At 47.5% G+C, this 21,514-nt stretch overlaps 1 protein-coding gene across 3 annotated transcripts in view; it reads left to right on the forward strand.

The window, feature by feature from the left end:
- The window catches only part of LOC139280864 (A disintegrin and metalloproteinase with thrombospondin motifs 20), a 551,188-nt gene that overhangs the window by 274,744 nt on the left and 254,930 nt on the right, over positions 1 to 21,514 (forward strand). For all 3 annotated transcript variants that reach the window (XM_070900621.1, XM_070900622.1, XM_070900623.1), the window contains 4 exons: positions 11,431 to 11,576; positions 14,691 to 14,872; positions 15,015 to 15,151; positions 16,068 to 16,185. In XM_070900621.1, coding sequence (XP_070756722.1) covers positions 11,431 to 11,576; positions 14,691 to 14,872; positions 15,015 to 15,151; positions 16,068 to 16,185 — 583 coding nt within the window. The remainder of the gene's footprint in view (positions 1 to 11,430; positions 11,577 to 14,690; positions 14,873 to 15,014; positions 15,152 to 16,067; positions 16,186 to 21,514) is intronic.

Genomic DNA, 21,514 nt, shown 5'->3' on the forward strand with positions numbered 1-21,514 from the left:
AACCTCTGCCCATATATATTTTTTTTTTCCCTTTCCTCTTTTTTTTTTAAACACCCCCTCTTTTTTTTTCTCTTTCCCATGACAGTGGTGATGATTCCACCATTCACACCCCATCTAGACTCCCTTCTCAACCCTCTTCTCAATCTTCCTCGCTGCCATGCTCCACCTCACAGTCATCAAGCTCCCCGCTGGAGTGGAACTAAACTACAGAACCAGTGGGAAGCTGTTCAACCTGCGCCGTCTCCAGGCCAGGTCCAAGACCACCCCAACCTCTGTCGTCGAGCTACAGTATGTGGATGACGCCCGCGTCTGCGCACATACAGAGGCTGAACTCAAGGACATAGTCGACATATTTACTGAGGCGTACGAAAGCATGGGCCTTACGCTAAACCTCCGTAAGACAAAGGTCCTCCACCAGCCTGTCCTCACCGCACAGCACTGCCCTCCAGTCATCAAGATCCATGGCCCTGGACATCGTGGACCTCTTCCCATATCTCGGGTGCCTCCTATCAACAAGGGCAGGCATCGGCGACGAGATCCAACACTGCCTCCAGTGCAGCCTTCGGCCGCCTGTGGAAAAGTGTGTTTGAAGATCATGCCCTCAAAACTGCCACCAAGCTCATAGTCTACAGGGCCGTAGTAATACCTGCCCTCCTGTAAGGCTCAGAGACATGGACCATGTACAGTAGACACCTCAAGTCGCTGGAGAAATATCACCAACGATGTCTAAGCAAGATCCTACAAATCCCTTGGGAGCACAGGCACACCAACTTCAGCGTCCTGGTCCAGGCTAACATCCCCAGCATTGAAGCACTGACCACACTTGATCAGCTCTACTGGGCAGACCACATAGTTCGCATGCCAGACACGAGACTCCCAAAGCGCTCTACATAGAGCTCCTTCACGGCAAACGAGCCAAAGGTGGGCAGGGGAAACGTTACAAGGACACCCTCAAAGCCTCCCTGATAAAGTGTGACACCCCCACTGACACCTGGGAGTCCCTGGCCAAAGACCGCCCTAAGTGGAGAAAATGTATCCGAGAGGGCGCTGAGCACCTCGAGTCTCAACGCCGAGAGCACGCAGAAAACCAGCGCAGGCAGCAGAAAGAGTGTGCGGCAAACCAGTCCCACCCACCCCTCCCCTCAACGACTATCTGTCCCACCTGTGACAGAGTCTGTGGCTCCCGTATTGGACTGTTCAGTCACCAAAGAACTCACTTCAGGATTCCGAGGGACTGCCTATGATGATGATGATGATGAGACTCATCTTTTGTTTCCGAACTTGTGCCATTCCCATCTCATCTTTGTCCATCATCCCTTTTGTCTCTCTAATCTCTCCTGCCTTTCACCCTATCACAGACTTTCCCTTTTGTTCTTTCTTCCCCTTCCCTTTTCAGTGCCCCTGCACTTCCTTAAGAATCTGGTACATCTCGAGCCGTTTTAGTTCTGACGATGGGTCGCAGTATTTCTCTCCACAGATGCTGCCTGGCCTGCTGAGATTTCCAGCATTTTCTGTTTTTATTCCAAGGTTTGAGGCAAAAATGAAGATGACCCGAAAGTGGCGCAAAGAAAAACATTTATATGTATAATCAAAACAACTGAAATTTGTTGACCAGGGGCATCTACTTCTGTGTCAGTTTTAGTTTGCGAGTGCTTCTACGAGGTGCAATCCCTTTGGCTTCAGCAGAGGCAGAGGCAGGCTGCTCACCTCCCTGCTGTGACTGCGTAGACACTTTTGGCGGACGTCTTCTGGATTTTGGAGCCTGTGAGGACACCGCCAAAGTCTGCTCCTCCTGCAAGTGTGCAGGGACAGACTCGGCCATCGCGATCCGAGGAAGCATCTGGGGCTCTGACTGAGCGAGAGGTAACGGCTGAGAAGTGGGAGCGCTTTGGGAAGAGCCCCCCACTTCCATGTTCCCTGTCACCATCAGTCCTCTCATGGGGCCATCCGCATTTCCCTGCGAGCAAGGAGCTGGCGAGCACCTGGCTGCACAGCAGTGAGGCAATGACGACCCATGTCTACGCTTATATATCCCTTCTTAAGAGGAGGTCTACAAGGGCCTGTCACCTGTTGCCCACAGCCAGCATGTGCTCATGTGAGTGGTGTATTTGATGCTCCATACATTTGTTGGTCATCCTTTCCATGGAAGAGCACATCATCGCTAATGCCCGTGACATGATGCCAGAGCCTCCTGCAATTGTTTCTGCTCCTCCAGGATCGCCCTCTTTCTCGAAGGCCTCCGAGGCTGAGCGTCTGCATGCAGCTCAGCAGAGCTGGGAGTGTCCTGCGTCCTCTGGCGAGGAGTCTCCACTGCAGTCCCTGTCAATATCACCTGCTCTTGCTCACTTGTGAACTGTGAGACACCAGTTGACAACACTACTCTATGGCACAATGGACCCACCGAGGTTTATGGATCTGCACTGGTGCTGGCTGCAATTTGGGTCTGGTGAAGCTGCACCCTCAGAGGCTGGAGGTTCCTCCTCTGACTAGACAGTGGAGAGGACGGGGGTAGGGTGGGCAGTTGATGAGCCTGTGGGAGAGTAAAAAGATCAATTACAATTGTTATACGAAGAATGGGTAACGTTACTGTTAATAAATGGTCAGACTGAGTACTGTGTGTGATGAGCCAGTGTGACCTTAGCTCCTTTATTAAGGTTCCAGATTGCAGGTACCTCGTGGGTGGCCTGCTTATATACTGTGCTCCCAAGGGATGCTGGGATCCCTTGGGACTCCAACAGGTAGGCCCTCTGGTGGACAGGTGTAATGCAGGTTACAAGGGATTAAATAGATAACGGTTACCATTATGCAATGATGACATTTCACTGGCTGCTGACGTGAGGTGTCTGTTGTATGCCATGTGACTTCATGAGATGTGATTCTGTAACCAGGTTGCTGGGAGGTGCCCCACTCTCCATTTACCACCGCCAATGTCTCTCAAACTCCTGAAATTTCAAGAGCCACCGCCTCTGTTGCTGTATGTGCAATGACTGGAGGGCCATCTCCGCTTCTCTGCCTCTTCCTGTTGTTGTGGGCTCTCTTCTCCTGCTAGGAGGGAAAGAAGCAGAGTTTGAGTGAGAGTGATGGAATGAGTATAAGGAATGGATGGATTATTACAGAGGTTGACTGAGGGAGTGAGGTGCCAGTGCCAAATGGCCTCGTCTTGTGGTGTTATGATTGCATTAGGATGAGGGTGAGTGTGAGGGGTGGTTAGTCAGATGGGAATGTGAGTATGTACATAGAGAGAGAGAGAGGGGTGTGTGGACGTGCAAGGTATATTGGTGTGAGGAATGATGTGCAGGAATAGGCTTGGGAAGGCAGAGTGATGGGGATGTGGTGACGGGCACTTCAGGATGAGGGTGAGGGTGACATCACATTCAACTTTCCTGACCTCATGAGGTCAGTGAACCACCTTCTGCACTGTATCCAGGTCCTCTGATGACATCACTGCTGCGGACCTCCTCAGCAATATCCAGGCAAGCTCTCTTTGTTGTCAGTGGAGGTCTCCTTCGCCTGTCATCAGGGAAGAGGACCTCCCTGCCTGCTCTGACAGCCTTCACAAGAGTATGCAAGGCAGAATCCGAGAATCAGGGTGCAGCCCTCTGCCTTTGGCTGTCCATGTTTGCAAAGTTTTATCTCTCCTGTGGCCTTTCTTTAACACCTTCCACCCTCCCTTGCAAACCTTCCAGTGAGTTCAGTGCACGGCTGCTTTAAATATGGGCGCTGGAAATGAGTCATCGATGACATCATCAGACCCGCACCATTTAATAGGGCCGGATTACGCATATGCCTGCTTTAATAGGGGCCATTACTCTAAGGTCGCTCTGAAGAGCAGGCTGATCAAGGCATCACGGTACCGACCTGCTACGCGGCTCACACGCACCCGACCCCACTCGGAAGGGAAAATTACGGCCTTTCCCTTTCTCTCCCAACATCTGAGCACTCCTTATTGTAGCAGAACCGCAATTATTCTCCAATTTCCATTACCAGCAGATAATTCATAGGATTACATAGGATATATGACACAGAAACAGGCCATTTGGCCCAACCAGTCCATGCCAGCGTTTATGCTCCACTCGAGCCTCCTCCCGTCTTTCCTCATCTAACTCTATCAGCATAACCTTCTATTCCCTTCTCCCTCATATGTGTGTCTAGCCTCCCCTTAAATACATCTATAATATTTGCTTCAACCACTCCCTGTGGTAGTGAGTTCCAATCTGGCGAATAAAGACTCTGCTGTACATAGTATTTTATATGTTCATGATGATAATCCATAGCAGTTTATAAGACAGAAGGAGCCCTCCAACCCATTGTGATTGTACTGGCTCTTTGCTAGAGCAGTCCAAGAGTAATCCAACTGCCCCGCTCTCTCCCAAATAGCCCTGTTTCTTCCTCTACTTCAAATATTTATCTATTCTTCCCTTAAAAGATGTGGTGGTCTCCATGCAAAGCATTCCTTTCTTTCACAACTCTTTACTAATGTGGGCTAACTGTATATATTTAGTAATACTGGGCTCAAGTTTCGGCACGAGTTGCTCCTATTTTTTTGGAACAACTAGTTTAGAATGGAGCATCCTAGAAATTGTAATTCCCGGCATTTAGTTTGCTCCAGTTCTCGAGAGTTAGAATAGTTCCATTTTAGAACAGATTTTTTTTTTCCAAAAGGGGGCGTGTCCAGCCACTTACACCCGTTTTGAAAGTTTAGGCAGCGAAAACTTACTCCAAACTAACTTAGAATGGAGTAAGTGTAGATTTTTATACGCTCAGAAAAACCTTGCCTACACTTAGAAATCAGGCGGAGGGAACGAGAGATAAAGGGGGAAAGGGGGGCTTACAAACATTAAACACTTAATTTTTACAAATAAAGAGCCATCATAAATAATAAATGAGAAATAAATCAATAAATAAACCAATAAATCAATCAAAAAATAAATAAATAAATAAATAAATAAAACATCACTCAATAAATAAAAAATTATTTCTACTCACCTACTGCAGCACCGGGGAGAAGAGAGGGGGCGGGAGAAGAGAAAGGGGGAGGGGGAGAAGAAGAACAGGGGGGGGGGAGAAGAAGAATGGGGGTGGTGGGGGGGAGAAGACAACGAAGCCGGGCCCCGCCGAGGACTTCGGGCAGGGCCCGCCCCAGCGAGAGGTCGGGCAGGCGGGCCCCACCGCCGAGGTAAGATGCGTCAGGCCACTCGGCCTGGGATAGGGTCGTCGCTCCAGAGACAGGATGCCGGGAGCTACTGCGCATGCACACAGCTGCCGCCACTGTTTTCGGCGCAGGGTTGTAGCTCCGCCCCCAGCAGCTCCTGCTGCACCGCACCGAGGTGGAAATGGGCCTACAGATATCGGAGAATCGCGAGGTAAGTATTCGGCGCAATTTTTGTTCTGTAAAATTAGGCGGGCCTCTCCGATGTGTGCCGTTCTAGCGGGCGTCCGAAACTTGAGCCCATTATCCTGACTGATTAGCTGTTATATTGCACTCAAAACCAAAAATATGATCTCTACAGGCTGTGAGTTTTACATGTTGATGTAAGTGTGGGCCACTCTTGTTAGCGCACAGTCCTTGAGAGCTGAAAGTTTTGTGTATCAGAGGAAGGGTGCACTTTGAAGGATGTCTATTTCCTGAGGTTGTGAAAAGCGCTATATAAAATAAAGTTGGAACAAATTCTACGTTGCAACAAAACTTTAGGAACAGGTTTGACTGTGATAAGAACATATCGAAACATAAAGGCAGAACTGAGAAACTCCCTTTCAGCATATCAAAGCCCACCCCTCCAGAACATAACTCTCCCAAAATCACAACTAATTTGAATAACCCCAATGACCCATTCCAAACCTTTACACTCTTTGGCTACTGACGTTCTCCCTTTGCATCTGTTTGCCACTTTTCATCAGTTCCTTTTAATGCATCATTGATTTACTTTGAAGTAATTCCCGAGGATTACCTCAACTGTACCATTTAATATTTTATATCCTTCACTACAGTCTGCCCTTAATGGCTTTCTTTCTTGATTGTGCATCTTAAACTTCTGTAATCGTTGCTAATGTATTTTTGTTTATAAATTTGCAATATATTGTGTACTTACTCCCCAGACGATGCATCATAGCGCTGCCAAGAGGCAGCAGGCCGATCGATATCTGTCAGGAGTGGTCTGTAACCAGCAGCCTGGATGGTGCAGCTTCTGTGTTTCCCCCTTGCTCCCTTTTGGAGAAAGGCCTGGGCCTGCAGTGGGTGCCTCTCCTGAATGCACAGAAGACATGGAGAGTCTCTGTGGGCCCTGGTCAGCGCGTAGCCTTGTCCTTCCATTCCAGCACACAAGGCATTGGAGGCTAAATGAGTAGCAACATCCTGTATTTATATCGTGCCTTTAACGTAGTAAAATGTCCCAAGGTGCTTCACAGGAGCGATATCAAACAAAATATGACACCGAGCCACATAAGGAGATATTAGGGCAGAAAGAGGTAGATTGTAAGGAGGGTTTTAAAGGAGGAAAGAGAGGTCAAGAGGCAGAGAGTTTTAGGGAGGGAGTTCCAGAGCTTGGGGCCTTGGAGCTGAAGGTACGGCCACCAATGATGGAGCCATTAAAATCGGGGGTGCTTAACGTAGTAAAACAGGAGTGTTATCAAACAAAATCTGCTTTTAATTTCTTGTTATGCCTACATTGATTCCTGAAAGAGTGTCTCCTAAAGGTACATTTTCCAAGACCTCATGCCACTAGTTTGGGCCCTCGTGTACCTCAGTGATGCCATCATTGGTGTCTTCTGTGGTTCAGTTTGATTTTCATTGTAGAATGAGTTTTGTTTTAATCCTAAACTGAAATCTCACATCTTTTTATTAGGATTAGCTGCCTCATCCAAATATAATCGCTACTTTTTGTCGGGTAGGAGCCAAAGAGCTCCAGTTGATTTATGCAGGTTGTTCCCTATTTCTGTTTGTGTGATGATAAAGATAAGTTGTAGTAAAACCTGACTTCTCGAGTGACAAAAAACTAGTTTGGTTCCTGATAAACACCATTACACAGAAAAATCTATTACCTCAGCATCGGACAATTTGCAAAGTACAAGCCTACCAGGCTCATAAATTATCGCCACATTCCTAAGAAGCTTGATAGAAAGGAATGCAAATCAGGAAACTTATCGGTTTGTTTATATATGTTGTCTTCACTGAAAGATAACCTATCTCCACTGTCAGTCACCGTTGTTTATTGAGACAGTTAAACCAGCTGGCAGAGGTGTGTCTCCCCAGTCCTGATGTAGATAACGCTATCTGCACAACATTCAACTGCTTCCATATCTTATACTCCAATTATTGGGGATCTGATTCCAGTGGAATCAGTTCTGCAATGAGACCGATCCCAGCTGTGAAAAGGTGCACAAGTTAAACTGCGGGGCGTATTCGCCACATCGGAGGATTTAACACACAAAGTTGCTACAAAGTTGTGTGCATGATGTGACATTGCATGTTGGGTTGTAAGAAAAAATACTTTCATTTATATAGCGCCTTTCGCGACCACCGGACAGCTCAAAGTGCTTTACATCCAATGGAGTACTTTTGCAGTGTAGTCACTGTAGGTCAAAGAAATGGATTATCTTGTCCTACAAGCAGAGATTCCCTGACTTAATGACACTGAGCCGAGCATTCCTAACCACAATCCGCAGTGTCACCATTCCCAGCGCCCTTTTTGTGTCTCTCCTGTTTAGTCCACTCATTCTCGTGCGTCAAATGTCGGTAAGTGCAATGTCACTGTATATTGTTGACATCACTAGTTCAACAGAACTGACTCTCTCTTGGACAAGTCAACGTCGAGTCTTTCTGTGCATTTATTTAAGAGCAGTAACGGTTTGATGTGACTGTGAATAGGCAGGAAACTGAATTCTGTAAAAAGTTAACGACTAAGTTCAACTGATCCCACACTTCCCAGCGGCTGGAGATTTGGGGCTGCAGTGGTGTAGCCCTATCCCTAACCTGTGCTCTCGTTGATCATGGCTTTTGCCGGGATCACAGGATGGATTGACGTACTCATAAAAGCAATCCGGCTTGACAATTCGGGTGGAGAAAGCACCCGACACCAAGTTGACTGGTTATATGTTTAAGTCTTCAAGGTGCCTGCTGACTAGCTGCCCAGGAGAAAGCCTTATCAGCTGCTGACCAGTTGGAGGACTTCTCGAGGACAGAAAATCCTAACTTACGGGGCAGGAAAACCTGAGTATATTGCCCCTTTCTGTTTGTTAGATCATCATCTTGTTAACTAAATGCACAATGGAATTGATAATGGTTGCGGAATGGCCTGTTGCCCAGGTCCCTTCCATAGTCCAGCTGAAGGCTGCTATGTGGAGACTAGTCTATGGTCATATGTGTGTGTGTGTGTGTGTGTGTGTGTGTGTGTGTGAAAAATAGTCACTAAAAATGCAAACAAAGAACAATTATAGTCTTCATTAGGTACAATACAGCTGGGGTGGTGAAGATGGACAATGCTTATTTCCTTGCACATACCCCAGACTGGAGGAAAGTTGCCCATTTCACTGACGTATAAAGATTTGATTTTTATGCAGTAAAGCAAATGACATCTTTGATCACACTGTACTGGTATTTATCTGGTGTTGTACGTCACCAGAAAGTAGATCAACGAATGATCTTAACTCTACATATTGTGCATCTGATGGACTTGGATCTTCTCACATTTTCAGTTCTGGCAACATATTCTTGGATTAAATTTACACGAGTACTGCCTGTTATAATTGTAGTGTGAAAGGTCAGCAGCAAGCAGCTAAGTGACGTTAAGACTTAAGGTCAACATTTCTAATATGGAGATAACTTGTCCTTTAACCTGTTCTGGATGTAAAGATGTGTGTTTCTTCCTACTCCCAAACATGGGGCCCAAGTTTCCCAGCCCCCTCGTAAAAACGGCGCTCCTCACTTCTGGAGTAAAAAGGGCGCCGAAAAGTTACCTTGCAATTCTCCCCGCTCCTCAGGACGTCTTCGGCTTCAGCGTGGCACACCACATTCAGTGGGGGGGCGGAGCCAGGTCTCGGCACTAAAAACAGTGCAGGGACCTCTGCGCATGCGCGCTAGAGTGTGTGCGCATGTGCAGTAGCTCCTTGCTCCAAGCATGTCCTGCAACCTGAGAGGGACCCGATGCTCGCAGTTGCCGACCCTATCCCTGGCCGAGTGGTCAGATGTAAGTAGGACTTCTAGCCCAGGATTCCTTCCCTACTTGTTTTGAAGCTGACTGGCCCTTTTCTTGTAAGCAATGTAAGTAATCGGCTCAGAAGCCATAGATTTCAACATCCTCTGCAAATAATGTAGCTCTGCTCATTGGGTCCCTGGGCAGGGCAGCCCAGCTCACAGTCTCGGTCTTGATGCATGAGCGAATGCGGCAGAGGAACTTTCGGTCGGCTACACTGGGAATGGGTGGGATTGCCCAGAGCCGCTGTTGACATTTGTCCGCCCGCCATTTGCCAGTGCCGGGGCAGACTGTCGCTCTCACTACTTCACATTCCACGGCTCACAGTTACCAATACTCCGCGCCGAGCACCATCCACCTGCACCCTTAACTCTATCTGAGAGTTCTCCTGCCTGCCGTGAGTTCTCCTGCCCCTATCCCTGGCTGAGTGGCCTCCCGGCCCGCTGACTTCCCTGGCCCAGTATGAAGGTAGGACTTAAGTTTTATTTTTTATTTATTTACTTTTTAATTATTATTGATGGTTTTTATGCTTAATGAATGTTGTTGAGAAGGTGTTTAGTGCTGTCACTTCCCTCCCCCCCCCCCCCCCCCATTTCTCTGGCTACCTGTGCTGATCTCTTAATTCACTGCAAGGTTTTTCAGAATGTACAAAAGTGATTGCTTACTCTGGCCTAAGTTAATTTGGAGTAAGTTTTAGCTGGCTAAACTTTCTTAAATGTCCAAAACAGGCATAAGTGGCTGGTAACGCCCCCTTTTGAAAAAAAAACTGAACTAAAAAAAAAACCTAACTAACTCACTTATACTGGAGTAACTTAAATGGGGAGAATTGTGATTTTTAAGTTACTCCAAAAAAATCTAATTGCTCCAATAAAAACAGAGCAACTCCTGGGGAAACTTGGGCGCTAGGGTCGATTTCTCTCTGCTTTGCACCAGGGGATTTCCCAGTTCCTGGGCACAAAGCAAAGGAAAATGCGGCAGAGATCTGTTACATTGGGACTCTGCCCCATTTATGTTGCCCAGATGTTTCCTGGGGGTCCTCCAAGAAGAGCTGGAGTGGTCGCAAGCAAGGAGATCCCATCCGAAATAGATGGGAGAGACGTAACTGCACCTCCCGCCTGACTTTACTCTGTGTGTGCCGGGTGGATGCCTATTTGGAGCTTGAACCACTGATCCCGGAACTTAGGCCTTGCACCCAGCCTTGTTCCGATTGGTAGGATCTGAGCAGAGCCCAGGTGCCAACAGTTGGAGCCAGGCACAGTAAGTGTGTTGAGCCTGGAGGCTTCCCGCTGCAGATTTTGGACAGCAGTAGCTATTACCAATGTGTTCGGCCTCTCGGGCTTGCAGCAGCAATTGACTTTTCTCCCTGTAATGTATGTACATGTGAGTATGCTCACAGGTTTGTGGAGCTGTTGCAATGTGAGTGGCTTAGCCAGCCACGTGATGTTCACAAGAATCAATAAAACCCCAGCCAGTTGGGTCTAGGTCATCCACGATGAGGCAGGTGGTTGTGAGCCTAGGGGATGAACTGATAATGTGTAGTGTGATTGTTAAACCTTTGTTAATAAACCAACTAGTTCCTAATAGCAATGTGCTGCTATGAATGCTTAAGCAAAGAACCCATGAAGCAAATACATCACACTCCCAAAACATCTCTGCCAGGAGGCGTGCCTGAATCGGGGAACTATCTGGCCTATTTCAGTGACCTGAACCCAGGAGTGCAGACAGGTTTATGTCACGTCAGATGGAATATCCTTTGGGGCCATTCTGCCTGACTCACACCCAACCTGGATAGGTGGAGACTAATCAGCCCTCGTGACACATGCTGGGTTGGGCAGAAACCCTCCAGTACCTCACCCAAGTGGCTATTACTCATGTGTGAGCCTACATGACAAACATTGATTGGCATTTCGAAGTCCTACCTTTAAAGGTTGCTAAATCAGGCAATACAGTCACTTTCTGCCTATGAGAAAGCCCTTCCATTAACTGAGCCCATGTGGTTGAGGTGCAGTTGTTATCGAATTATAACCAAGTGTAATCCTGCAAACACTTTTCAGTAGGAGTCACACAAAGTGATCAGGTGTTTGATCCCTGGCTGAGGACAATGGCTGTGCCCCACTGTTGCAATGTGTGAGTTGCTGTTCTTTTAAACAGAGTATCTCCAACAACTATATTCCATGAGGTTCATTTTTCTCTCAGCCGCTATATACTGGTTAAAACACAGTTTTTGTTTTGTGTGATGCAGCACTGTCGGCACGGACTTTGCGTGAATAAGGAGATGGCAATGAGGCCAGTGGATGGAGAATGGGGACCCTGGGGACAGTACGGAGCGTGCTCAAGAACATGCGATGGAGGGATCAGAAGTGCAGTGAGAGACTGTAACAAGCCAGAGTAAGTTCCTCTTCATCCTCGCGAACCAGGCACTTCAAAAAGGCCTTTCTCTGGGGGCGATAGGCGGCAGTGAAATTTGGGTTCCTCACAGCCAGCCACGCACCAAATGTAAAACTGTTGGGAATCTCCCAAGGCAGGCTGAGAGGAAGGCCTGTTGTTTTTTAGCGAATCTTCCAGGCCACCGCTCATACATTTGGTTTGCTGCCGACTACCGAAGGTCATGGTTTCAGAAATGTCAGAAATACAGCGTGCTGGCACAATAGAAAAGTGCCTCGAAAGCCATTTGTTTCCCATCTTCCCAAGACATTATTAAACAGTAGAGGGGCTGAACATTTAACGCCCTAAAATAAGGCTGTGAGCAGCGTCCTTATTGCTCACTATTCAAGCAAGGAAATTCTTTAACTCTGCGCTTCTCAAATAAATTGCAAAGTTGACAAACTTTTCCATGGAGAAATGATAGTTCCTCCTTGGTCAACCAAGATACACAAAAATAAATATTCAGTCATGCAGTGGGACAGAAATACCTAGAAGCAGTCTCTTGGATTTCCAAGCCACATTGAGAGCACTTTGATCAGGTGAAGTTCTCGTGTAGACAATCACACTTTATTTATTTTTCTCCTGCCATCTGTGTTTGCTGCAGCCTGTTTTCTTCTGTTCCTGTTTAACTTGGTGGTTATGCTTTAAAATATTACAGCACTGCAGTCATTTCTTTTTCAAATTTAGCGACATTTTAGTTGCTTTGCAGTGAAATTTAGATTTTATTTACGGACACCACAACTGTGATTTAAATACCTTTCAGTGCGGATTTTATTTTGCATTTTTGGATTCCGTTTTCCATAGTCTTAAAAGACAGCTGTTAAAAGGGGATAGAGGTTCCATGCCTCCACTGTCCATACAACCTGGGATCGCGCATCTTGAGATTCCCCACCCCCCAGCCCATACGTTAAAATTAATGGAGGAAAATCGCGGGATGGGAGTGTGTGATTTCACAGCAGACACTCCTGAATTCTTTTCTCCCACAGTTTCTTTTTTAAAGATCTGCGTTGAAGGTTATGGATATTTCCCAGTGATTGTCAACCATAACACTTGCTTGCGTGGCCTGTGGTGTCACACAACTGACAGATGTATGAAACCGGCCCCAGGCTCATCTCTTGTTGACCATCCAAGTTCCTGGAAGGCAATTCTTCAGACGAGAATAGCCTACCTTGAATTTTGCGAATAAAATAACAGACAGAAGCAGACAGATGGGATAAATACTGACCGTACTGTAACCAAAGCCACCACAGTGGAGCCAACTTTACAAATCCACACTGCCGGTGAGAAATTCAGGAGGCTCGGCAAATAGATGACTGAAGACGGAAAGAATGACCCTGAAATGTAAGGATGCAGAAGCAATCCCTTTAACGATTATCTTTAACCAACGGGATGTGAGAAGACAGAACACCGTACCAAACAGAGAGCTTTTGGCCTGGGTATCACGCCTCTTGGAGATGGTCACATAGAATCATAGAACGATCCAGCACAGAAGGAGAGCATTCGGCCCATCGTGCCTGTGGTGGCTCTTTCAAAGAACTATCATATAGTCCCATTCCCCGCTCTTTCCCTATAGCCCTGCACATTTTTCTCCTTCAAGAATTTATCTAATCCCGTTTTGAAAGTTACATCTTGAATCTGCTTCCACCACCCTTTCAAGCCCTACATTCCAGATCTTTACAACGCGCTGCATTAAAACATTCTCCTCATCTGACCTTGGATTCTTTTGCTGATTATCTTAAATCTGTACTCTCTGGTTACCGGCCCTTCTGCCAATCGAAACAGTTTCTCCTTATTTACTCTTATCAAAACCCTTCATTATTTTGAACAACTCTATCAAATCTCCCCTTAGCCTTTTCATTGCTAAGGGGAACAACCCAAGCTTCTCTAGTCTCTCCACATAATTGAAATCCCCCATCCTCCCAATTAGACTGGTTCTCGACATCCAGTAGCAGAGACAAATACGTTTTTCATACGAACATAAGAAATAGGAACAGGAGTAGGCCATTTGGCCCCTCGAGCCTGCTCCGCCATTCAATTAGATCATGGCTGATCTGATCATGGACTCAGCTCCACTTCCCTGCCCGCTCCCCTTAACCCTTGACTCCCTTATCATTCAAAAATCTGTCTATCTCCACCTTAAATATATTCAAAGACCTAGCCTCCACCACTCCCTGGTGTAGAGAATTCCAAAGATTCATGACCCGCTGAGAGAAGACATTCCTCCTCACTTCTGTTTTAAATGGGCGACCCCTTATTCTGAAACTATGCCCCCTAGTTCTAGATTCCCTCATGAGGGGAAACATCCTCTCTGCATCTACCCTGTCGAGCCCCCTCAAAATCTTCTATGTTTCAATAAGATTACCTCTCATTCTTCTAAACTCCAATGAGTATAGGCCCAACCTGCTCAACCTTTCTTCATATGACAATCCCTTCATCTCAGGAATCAACCTCGTGAACCTTCTCTGAACTGCTTCCAATGCAAGTATATCTTTCCTCAACTAAGGAGACCAAAACTGTACGCAGTACTCCAGGTGTGGCCTCACCAATACCCTGTATAGTTGTAGCAGGACTCTATCCCCCTTGCAATAAAGGCCAACATTCCATTTGCCTTTCAAAAAGTAAATAATTGGAAATTACAGTTAAATGATGGCGTGACTTTCTCACGATGACCACATCCAGTGTCACTGCTGGCAGGGGGTGGCTGCACCCAGTGGTTTTCAGGTAAATGAAAACCTCCATCTATCACACATTGTCAGCTGAAGTTGACCTTCAGGTAGCTCATTTCCTATTACAGTATTGCAAAATAATTTTTGTAGGGAGTGAATTTTGCAGGTTTAATAAATTGAGGACATGTTCTGATACTTACTAGTTTTCAGCTGCGAAAAAATTGATAATTATATATCTTTGTAGCTGAGGAAAACCAGTTCTTGGTGTTGTGTCAATTTGTCATTCAAGTATTGTACATGTGAGAAGGTCATTTCTATTTCCATAGGCTTGAAACGTTGTTTACTGTCCAACCCATTGACGTCGTGATAAGCTGTTTGCTTCATTCCTAAATTACTTTTTTCCCCCAAACAGGCCCAGAAATGGTGGGAAGTATTGTGTGGGTCGCAGAATGAAATTCCGATCCTGTAACACTGAGCCATGTCCAAAGGGAAGACGGGATTTCAGGGAAGAGCAGTGCTCGGAGTTTGATGGGAAGCATTTTAACATCAACGGTTTGCCGCCAAACGTACGCTGGCTTCCAAAGTATAGCGGCAGTAAGTATTCCAAAGTATAGCGGCAGTAAGTATTCCAAAGTATAGCGGCAGTAAGTATTCCAAAGTGTTTGTGGTGCAAAATGGAAAAATCTTGTGGCACTTGGAGTAGGTATGAGTGTGTGTGTGTATTCTGCCGTTGCAGTTCTGATGAAGGATCGGTGCAAACTTTTCTGCCGTGTGGCTGGGACTACAGCGTATTATCAGCTCAAAGACCGTGTCACTGATGGGACTCCTTGTGGGCCTGATACGAATGATATCTGTGTGCAAGGCTTGTGCAGGGTATGTCAAGAAATTGTATATTATTTGAAATCTATGCATTTAACGTCTTGTCCTTATTTGGAGTTGGGTGGGAACTGGGCTGTCGCAGACTAAACACCATTGAAGGAGAACCACATCTGAGAGTTGAGACTGCGAGGCGGAGATCCATGTGCTTTTGGTACAGAGGCCTGAGACGTGTTCCAGTTACTCACCACTAACAATGGGTGCTGATGAGGGAAGTCCACCATAATGAAGAAAACATTTTCTTGGATGGGCCTACCCTTGCACCAACACCCAAGATACTTCTCCCTTGACTGTTTGGCCTCAAAGGCTGAAGTTCCTCCGTGCTAGATGTCCACCTCCCTCTTCCCCCACCCAGCCCCCGCACCCCCCCCCCCCCCCACTCCCACCACCAGAAGGTGCTGACGTTTGCCCGAAATCCAACTCCCACAAAGTCTGCATACTCCCAGCACTTCCAGCGCTACACACATCGTGGTGGTGAGGTCATCTCAATCTGGCAATGTGATGCTGACGGGGACCCAGGAATAGGAAACTCGCCTGAAGTGTATTATTGCGAGACATGTACTTGTCCTGTATGAATATTCTTCATTAGATTACACATTTTGCAATGTGCTGATCTTCACTGATACCACATGGCACCAGTTATTGTCCTTTAACTGTGTACCTTATTGTGTGGGCCAGCAGTGGCCTGCCAAGTATTGAATATGTGGCCTCATTACTGGCTAGTGCTGGCACTACCATTTCCAACAATCTTGCTGAGCATCATCAAATAAAAAGGTTTAGATGTTCTTTGATGAGCTTACCTACTCTCCCAATTAATGATAGTTTATTCGGCATATTATTGTTATTTATACATCAGCCACGTCTTGAGAGATCGCAACTGTCTAATCCCTAATTCCCAGTGCTTCTTTTACAGCAAGCGGGATGTGACCACGTACTGAATTCCAAAGCGAGGCGGGATAAGTGTGGAGTATGTGGTGGAGACAATTCCTCGTGTCGGACCCTGGCTGGTACTTTTAATAATGCACAATATGGTAAGTTGTATTCGCTGGATGGTTAGAGAAAAAACTACCAAACCAGTACGGACAAGAGGTTTTTCTTTTTAAGCGAGTAAGTGTTAACCCCATTTTAAAGAGTTTGCATTTTTAAAGCTTCCAGCTTCACTTTTCTAAACATTAATATTACAGTTTCAGTTGATAACTGTGAATATATACTTCAATTATTGACATAAAAACTATGGGAAAATCATGTGGAAAATACCAGTGAATGATTATAAGACTGTAATCTACGGTCAGAGTTCAAACAATGCCATACATTACTGTCTATAGTTCATATTCTTTGAACCGTTGATTTAAATTGCGATCTTGCAATCACTCCTGGGGTCTGATGTTCTCTGTGCGCTAATGTAAGGGCACTGGTTGTGCACTTCTACTAAATTCCCCTCTGTACTGCCTTAACAGTTACAGACCTTTTTATTTTAGGAAGAAGATATTAACCACCACTACCCCCCCACCCTCCACCCTTCACGAATCCAATAATCTTGTTTTGTTTAAGATTTCAGTCAAATCCTTCCCTGCAGAATGTTAAAACTGTGTGCGTATGTGTGTATATAAATATACATATATATAGGAAGAAAGAATCCCAAGACTGTAATCCAATCATGGTTTCAGATGATGCAATAAACAGTTTGGAGTACAAATTGCCCCCCACCCGAAACAGGGCGCTCCCACCCCGTTTTGGTGTTTTTTCCAGCAGCTGCGGTTCAGGTCGACTCTTTCGTGAAATTCCGCTCTTTGTTTTTTTTGTTTTGATCCGGAAGTCGGTCATAAAGGGGGCGGTGAATACACCTGAAAGGCAAAGAGGCGACGGTGACAGCAACTGAGGGGCGGAAGTTGGGGGCGGAGTCACCGCCGCGATGACGTCATCACGGCACCGCATCACCGTGGCTCGCGCCTTCACTTAAAGGGGAGAGCCACTGCCGAGAAAACTCGGGAGGGCAATTGGGCTATCAGCGGCAATTCCACCAAAAGTCGGCGGCCACTCAACGCCGCAGCGTGACCGCCGATTTGTGGTGGTAACAGGCCTTAAGGAAAGGGGCAATTTCGGCCTCTTTGAGTGTTAATCTCACCATGATGTGAGGTGTGATCCTCACCCAATTATTAGGTTGCTGTCTTTTAATATAATTCCTAGGTATCCATTTATTTAATTCGTTCCGGGATGTGGGCGTCGCTGGCAAGGCCAGCATTTATTGCCCATCCCTAATTGCCCTTGAGAAGGTGGTGGTGAGCCGCCTTCTTGAAACGCTGTAGTCCTTGTGGTGAAAGTGTTCCCACAGTGCTGCTAGGGAGGGAGTTCCAGGATTTTGACCCAGCGACAGTGAAGGAACAGCGATATATTTCCAAGTCAGGATGGTGTGTGACTTGGAGGAGAACCTGCAGGTGGTGGTGCTCCCATTGCGTCTGCTGTCCTTGTCCTTCGAGGTGGTAGAGGTCGCGGGATTGGGAGGTGCTGCCGAAGAAGCCGTGGTGTGTTGCTGCAGTGCATTTTAATTAATTTTAAAGATGCAATGTTTTAAAATTTATTTAAAGTGTAGATGTATTTTGGGGGTATCCCCATTCATACTTATGGGGCTTCCATACATACAGAATCTCCATAAGCATGAATGGGAATTCCCTTTTTCATTGGTTGGGCCAGCCCATGTGATCCCAGGGGTGCTTGTGAACCGCCTGCGCCCCTGAGATATATGGGCCTCTACGCATGGGTACCCAGAGAGACCCAGGACCACAAATCTCCATACCTCCCGGGTAGGTGTGCTTTTTATTTGCGGATCGAAAGCATTCTCCCGCGGGAAGCCTCCGACCGCAAATTCAGAGCCAATATGGTGTGTGACTTGGAGGGGAACTTGCAGGTGGTGATCATCCCATGCGCCTGTTGCCCTTGTCCTTCTAGGTAGTAGAGCTCGCGGGTTTGGGAGGTGAAGAAGCCGTGGTGAGTTGCTGCAGTGCATCTTGTAGATGGTACACACTGCAGCCACGTTGCGCCGATGGTGGAGGGAGTGAATGTTGAAGGTGGTGGATGGGGTGCCAATCAAGTGAGCTGTTTTGTGCTGGATGATGTCGAGCTTCTTGAGTGTTGTTGGAGCCGCACTCATCCAGACAAGTGGGAAGTATTCCATCACGCTGTTGGCTTGTGCATTATCATCATCATAGGCAGTCCTCGGAATCGAGGAGGACCTGCTTCCACTCCCAAAGTGAGTTTGGAAGCAGCCCGATACGAGAGCCACAGACCCTGTTACAGGTGAGACAGACATTCATCGGGGGAAGGGGTCGGTAGGGCTGGTTTGCCGCGCGCTCCTTCCGCTGCCTGCGCCTGGCCTCTTCATGCTCCTTGCGTCGAGACTCAAAGAGCCCATCGCCCTCCCGGATAGACTTTCTCCACCTCGGGCGTTCTGCTGCCAGGGTCTCCCAGGTGTCAGTGGTGATGTCGCACTTTACCAGGGAGGCTTTGAGGGTGTCCTTATAACATTTCCGCTGTCCTCCTTTGGCTTGTTTACCATGAAGGAGCTCCGCATAAAGCATTTGTTTAGGGAGTTTCGTATCTGGCATGTGTACTATGTGGCCTGCCCAGCGAAGCTGATTGAGTGTGGTCAGTGCTTCAATGCTGGGGATGTTAGCCTGGTCACTGATGTTGGTGCGCCTGTCCTCCCAGGAGATTTTCAGGATCTTGCAGAGACATCGTTGGTGATATATCTCCAGCGACTTGAGGCGCCTTCTGTACATCGTCCATGCCTCAGACCCATACAGGAGGGTGGATATTACTACAGCCCTGTAGACCATGAGTTTGGTGGTAGATTTGAGGGCCTGGTCTTCAAACACTCTTTTCCGCAGGCGGCCAAAGGCTGCGCTGGCACACTGGAGGCAATGCTGAATCTCTGCATCAATGTCTGCCTTTGTTGATAAGAGGCTCCCGAGATATGGGAAATGGTCCACGTTGTCCAGGGCCGCACCGTGGATCTTGATGATTGGAGGGCAGTGCTGTGCGGCGTGACAGGCTGGTGAAGGACCTTTGTCTTACGGATGTTAAGCGTAAGGCCCATGCTTTCATATGCCTCGGTGAATACATTGACTATATCCTGGAGTTCAGCCTCCGAATGTGCACAGACGCAGGCATTGTCTGCATACTGCAGCTCAATGACAGAGGTTGGGTGATCTTGGACCTGGCCTGGAGGTGGCGTAGGTTAAACAGCTTCCCACTGGTTCTGTAGTTTAATTACACTCCAGCGGGGAGCTTGTTGATTGTGAGGTGGAGCATAGCGGCGAGGAAGATTGAGAAAAGGGTTGGAGCGATAACGCAGCCCTGTTTGACCCCGGTCCGGACATGGATTGGGTCTGTAATGGATCCGTTGGTAAGGATCACGGCCTGCATGTCATCGTGAAGCAGGCGAAGGATGTTGACAAACTTTTGGGGACATCCGAAGTGGAGGAGGATGCTCCATAGACCCTCACGGTTGACAGTGTCAAAAGCCTTTGTAAGATCGAAAAAGGCCATGTATAAGGGCTGGCGCTGCTCCCTGCATTTTTCCTGCAGCTGTCGCGCTGCAAAGATCATGTCTGTTATGCCCCGTAGGGGACGAAATCCGCACTGTGATTCTGGGAGGAGCTCCTCGGCCACAGGGAGAAGATGATTGAGGAGAACTCGAGCGACAACTTTCCCAGAGGCTGAGAGCAGGGAGACTCCCCTGTCGTTGCCGCAGTCGGACATGTCCCCCTTTTTAAAAATGGTCACAATCACTGCATCTCTGAAATCTCCCGGCATGCTCTCCTCCCTCCAGATGAGAGAAATGAGATCATGTATCCATGCCAACGGCGCCTCTCTGCCATATTTTAGCGTCTCAGCAGGGATTCCATCCGCACCCGTAGCCTTGTTATTCTTAAGCTGTTTTATGGCTTTGCCAACCTCGTGCAACATTGGAGTTTCACTGAGTTGGTGGCGGGTCGCATGCTGCGGGATGGAATCAAGAACACTCGAGTCAAAGGCAGAGTCATGGTTGAGGAGATCTTCAAAGTGCTCCTTCCATCGGGCCCTGACAGCCTCGGTGTCCTTGATGAGTGTTTCCCCATTCTTGGCCAGGAGTGGGGTGGGGACTTGGGAGTTTGGGCAGTAGGTGGCCTTGACTGCAGTGAAGAATCCTCGGCCAGTTGTTGTATCTCCTGTACTTTCTCCATCCACCACCTGTTCTTTAGGTCCCGAGTTTTTTGTTGGACCTGAGCCTTGAGCCGTCTGTAAGGTTGTTTTGCAGCTCCCGAGTTGGGCTGTTGCTTGAGGCTCAGAAATGCTTTGCGCTTGCGATCTATTAGTTCTTCGATCTCCTGATCATTTTCATCAAACCAGTCCTAATGTTTTCTGGTTAAGTGACCAAGTGTCTCTTCACAGGCACTGGTTATAGAGGCCTGGAGGGCAGACCAAGCGCTGTGGGCATTCAGCATCTCAGGGTCATCAAGGCACGCCAGATTGACTGTGAGGCGCTGCCTGTATAGGGCTCTCTTATCTGGGTCTCTAAGTGCCCCGGCATTAACCTTTTTGCGGAACTGCTTCTGCTGTCCCCTCTGCTTTGGGGCAATGTTAATGTTGAGGATGGATCGGATTCGGTGATGGTCCATCCAGCACTTGTCAGCTCCTGTCATAGCGCAGGTGAGGCGCACATCCTTGCGATCCCTGGCTCGGGCGATGACATAGTCAAGCAGGTGCCAGTGTTTGGAGCGAGGGTGTTGCCACGATGCCTTGTATTTGTCCCGCTGGCGGAACAGGATGTTGGTACTGAGGAGTTCATGTTCTAGACATTTTGTCAGGAGTAGGGTAGCGCTGGAATTGGCTTTCCCTACCCCCTCTCTGCCATCACGCCTCCCCAGAGGGCTGTGTCTTTGCCAACCCTGGCATTAAAATCACCCAGGTGGATCAGTTGTTACCTGTGGGAACACGGGACAAGGATGTCTCGAGATTAGAATAAAAACCCTCTTTAGCCTCATCCGTTGCATGGAGCGTGGGGGCGTACGCACTAATGACTGTGGCACATTGGTTCCGAGATAGGGAGACACATAGAAACATAGAAACATAGAAAATAGGTGCAGGAGTAGGCCATTCGGCCCTTCGAGCCTGCACCGCCATTCAATGAGTTCATGGTTGAACATGCAACTTTAGTACCCCATTCCTGCCATACCCCTTGATCCCCCTAGTAGTAAGGACTGCATCTAACTCCTTTTTGAATATATTTAGTGAATTGGCCTCAACAACTTTCTGTGGTAGAGAATTCCACAGGTTCACCACTCTCTGGGTGAAGAAGTTTCTCCTCATCTCGGTCCAAAA

The sequence above is a fragment of the Pristiophorus japonicus genome, chromosome 15 (assembly GCF_044704955.1).
Source record: "Pristiophorus japonicus isolate sPriJap1 chromosome 15, sPriJap1.hap1, whole genome shotgun sequence".
In the NCBI taxonomy this organism is placed as follows: domain Eukaryota; kingdom Metazoa; phylum Chordata; class Chondrichthyes; family Pristiophoridae; genus Pristiophorus; species Pristiophorus japonicus.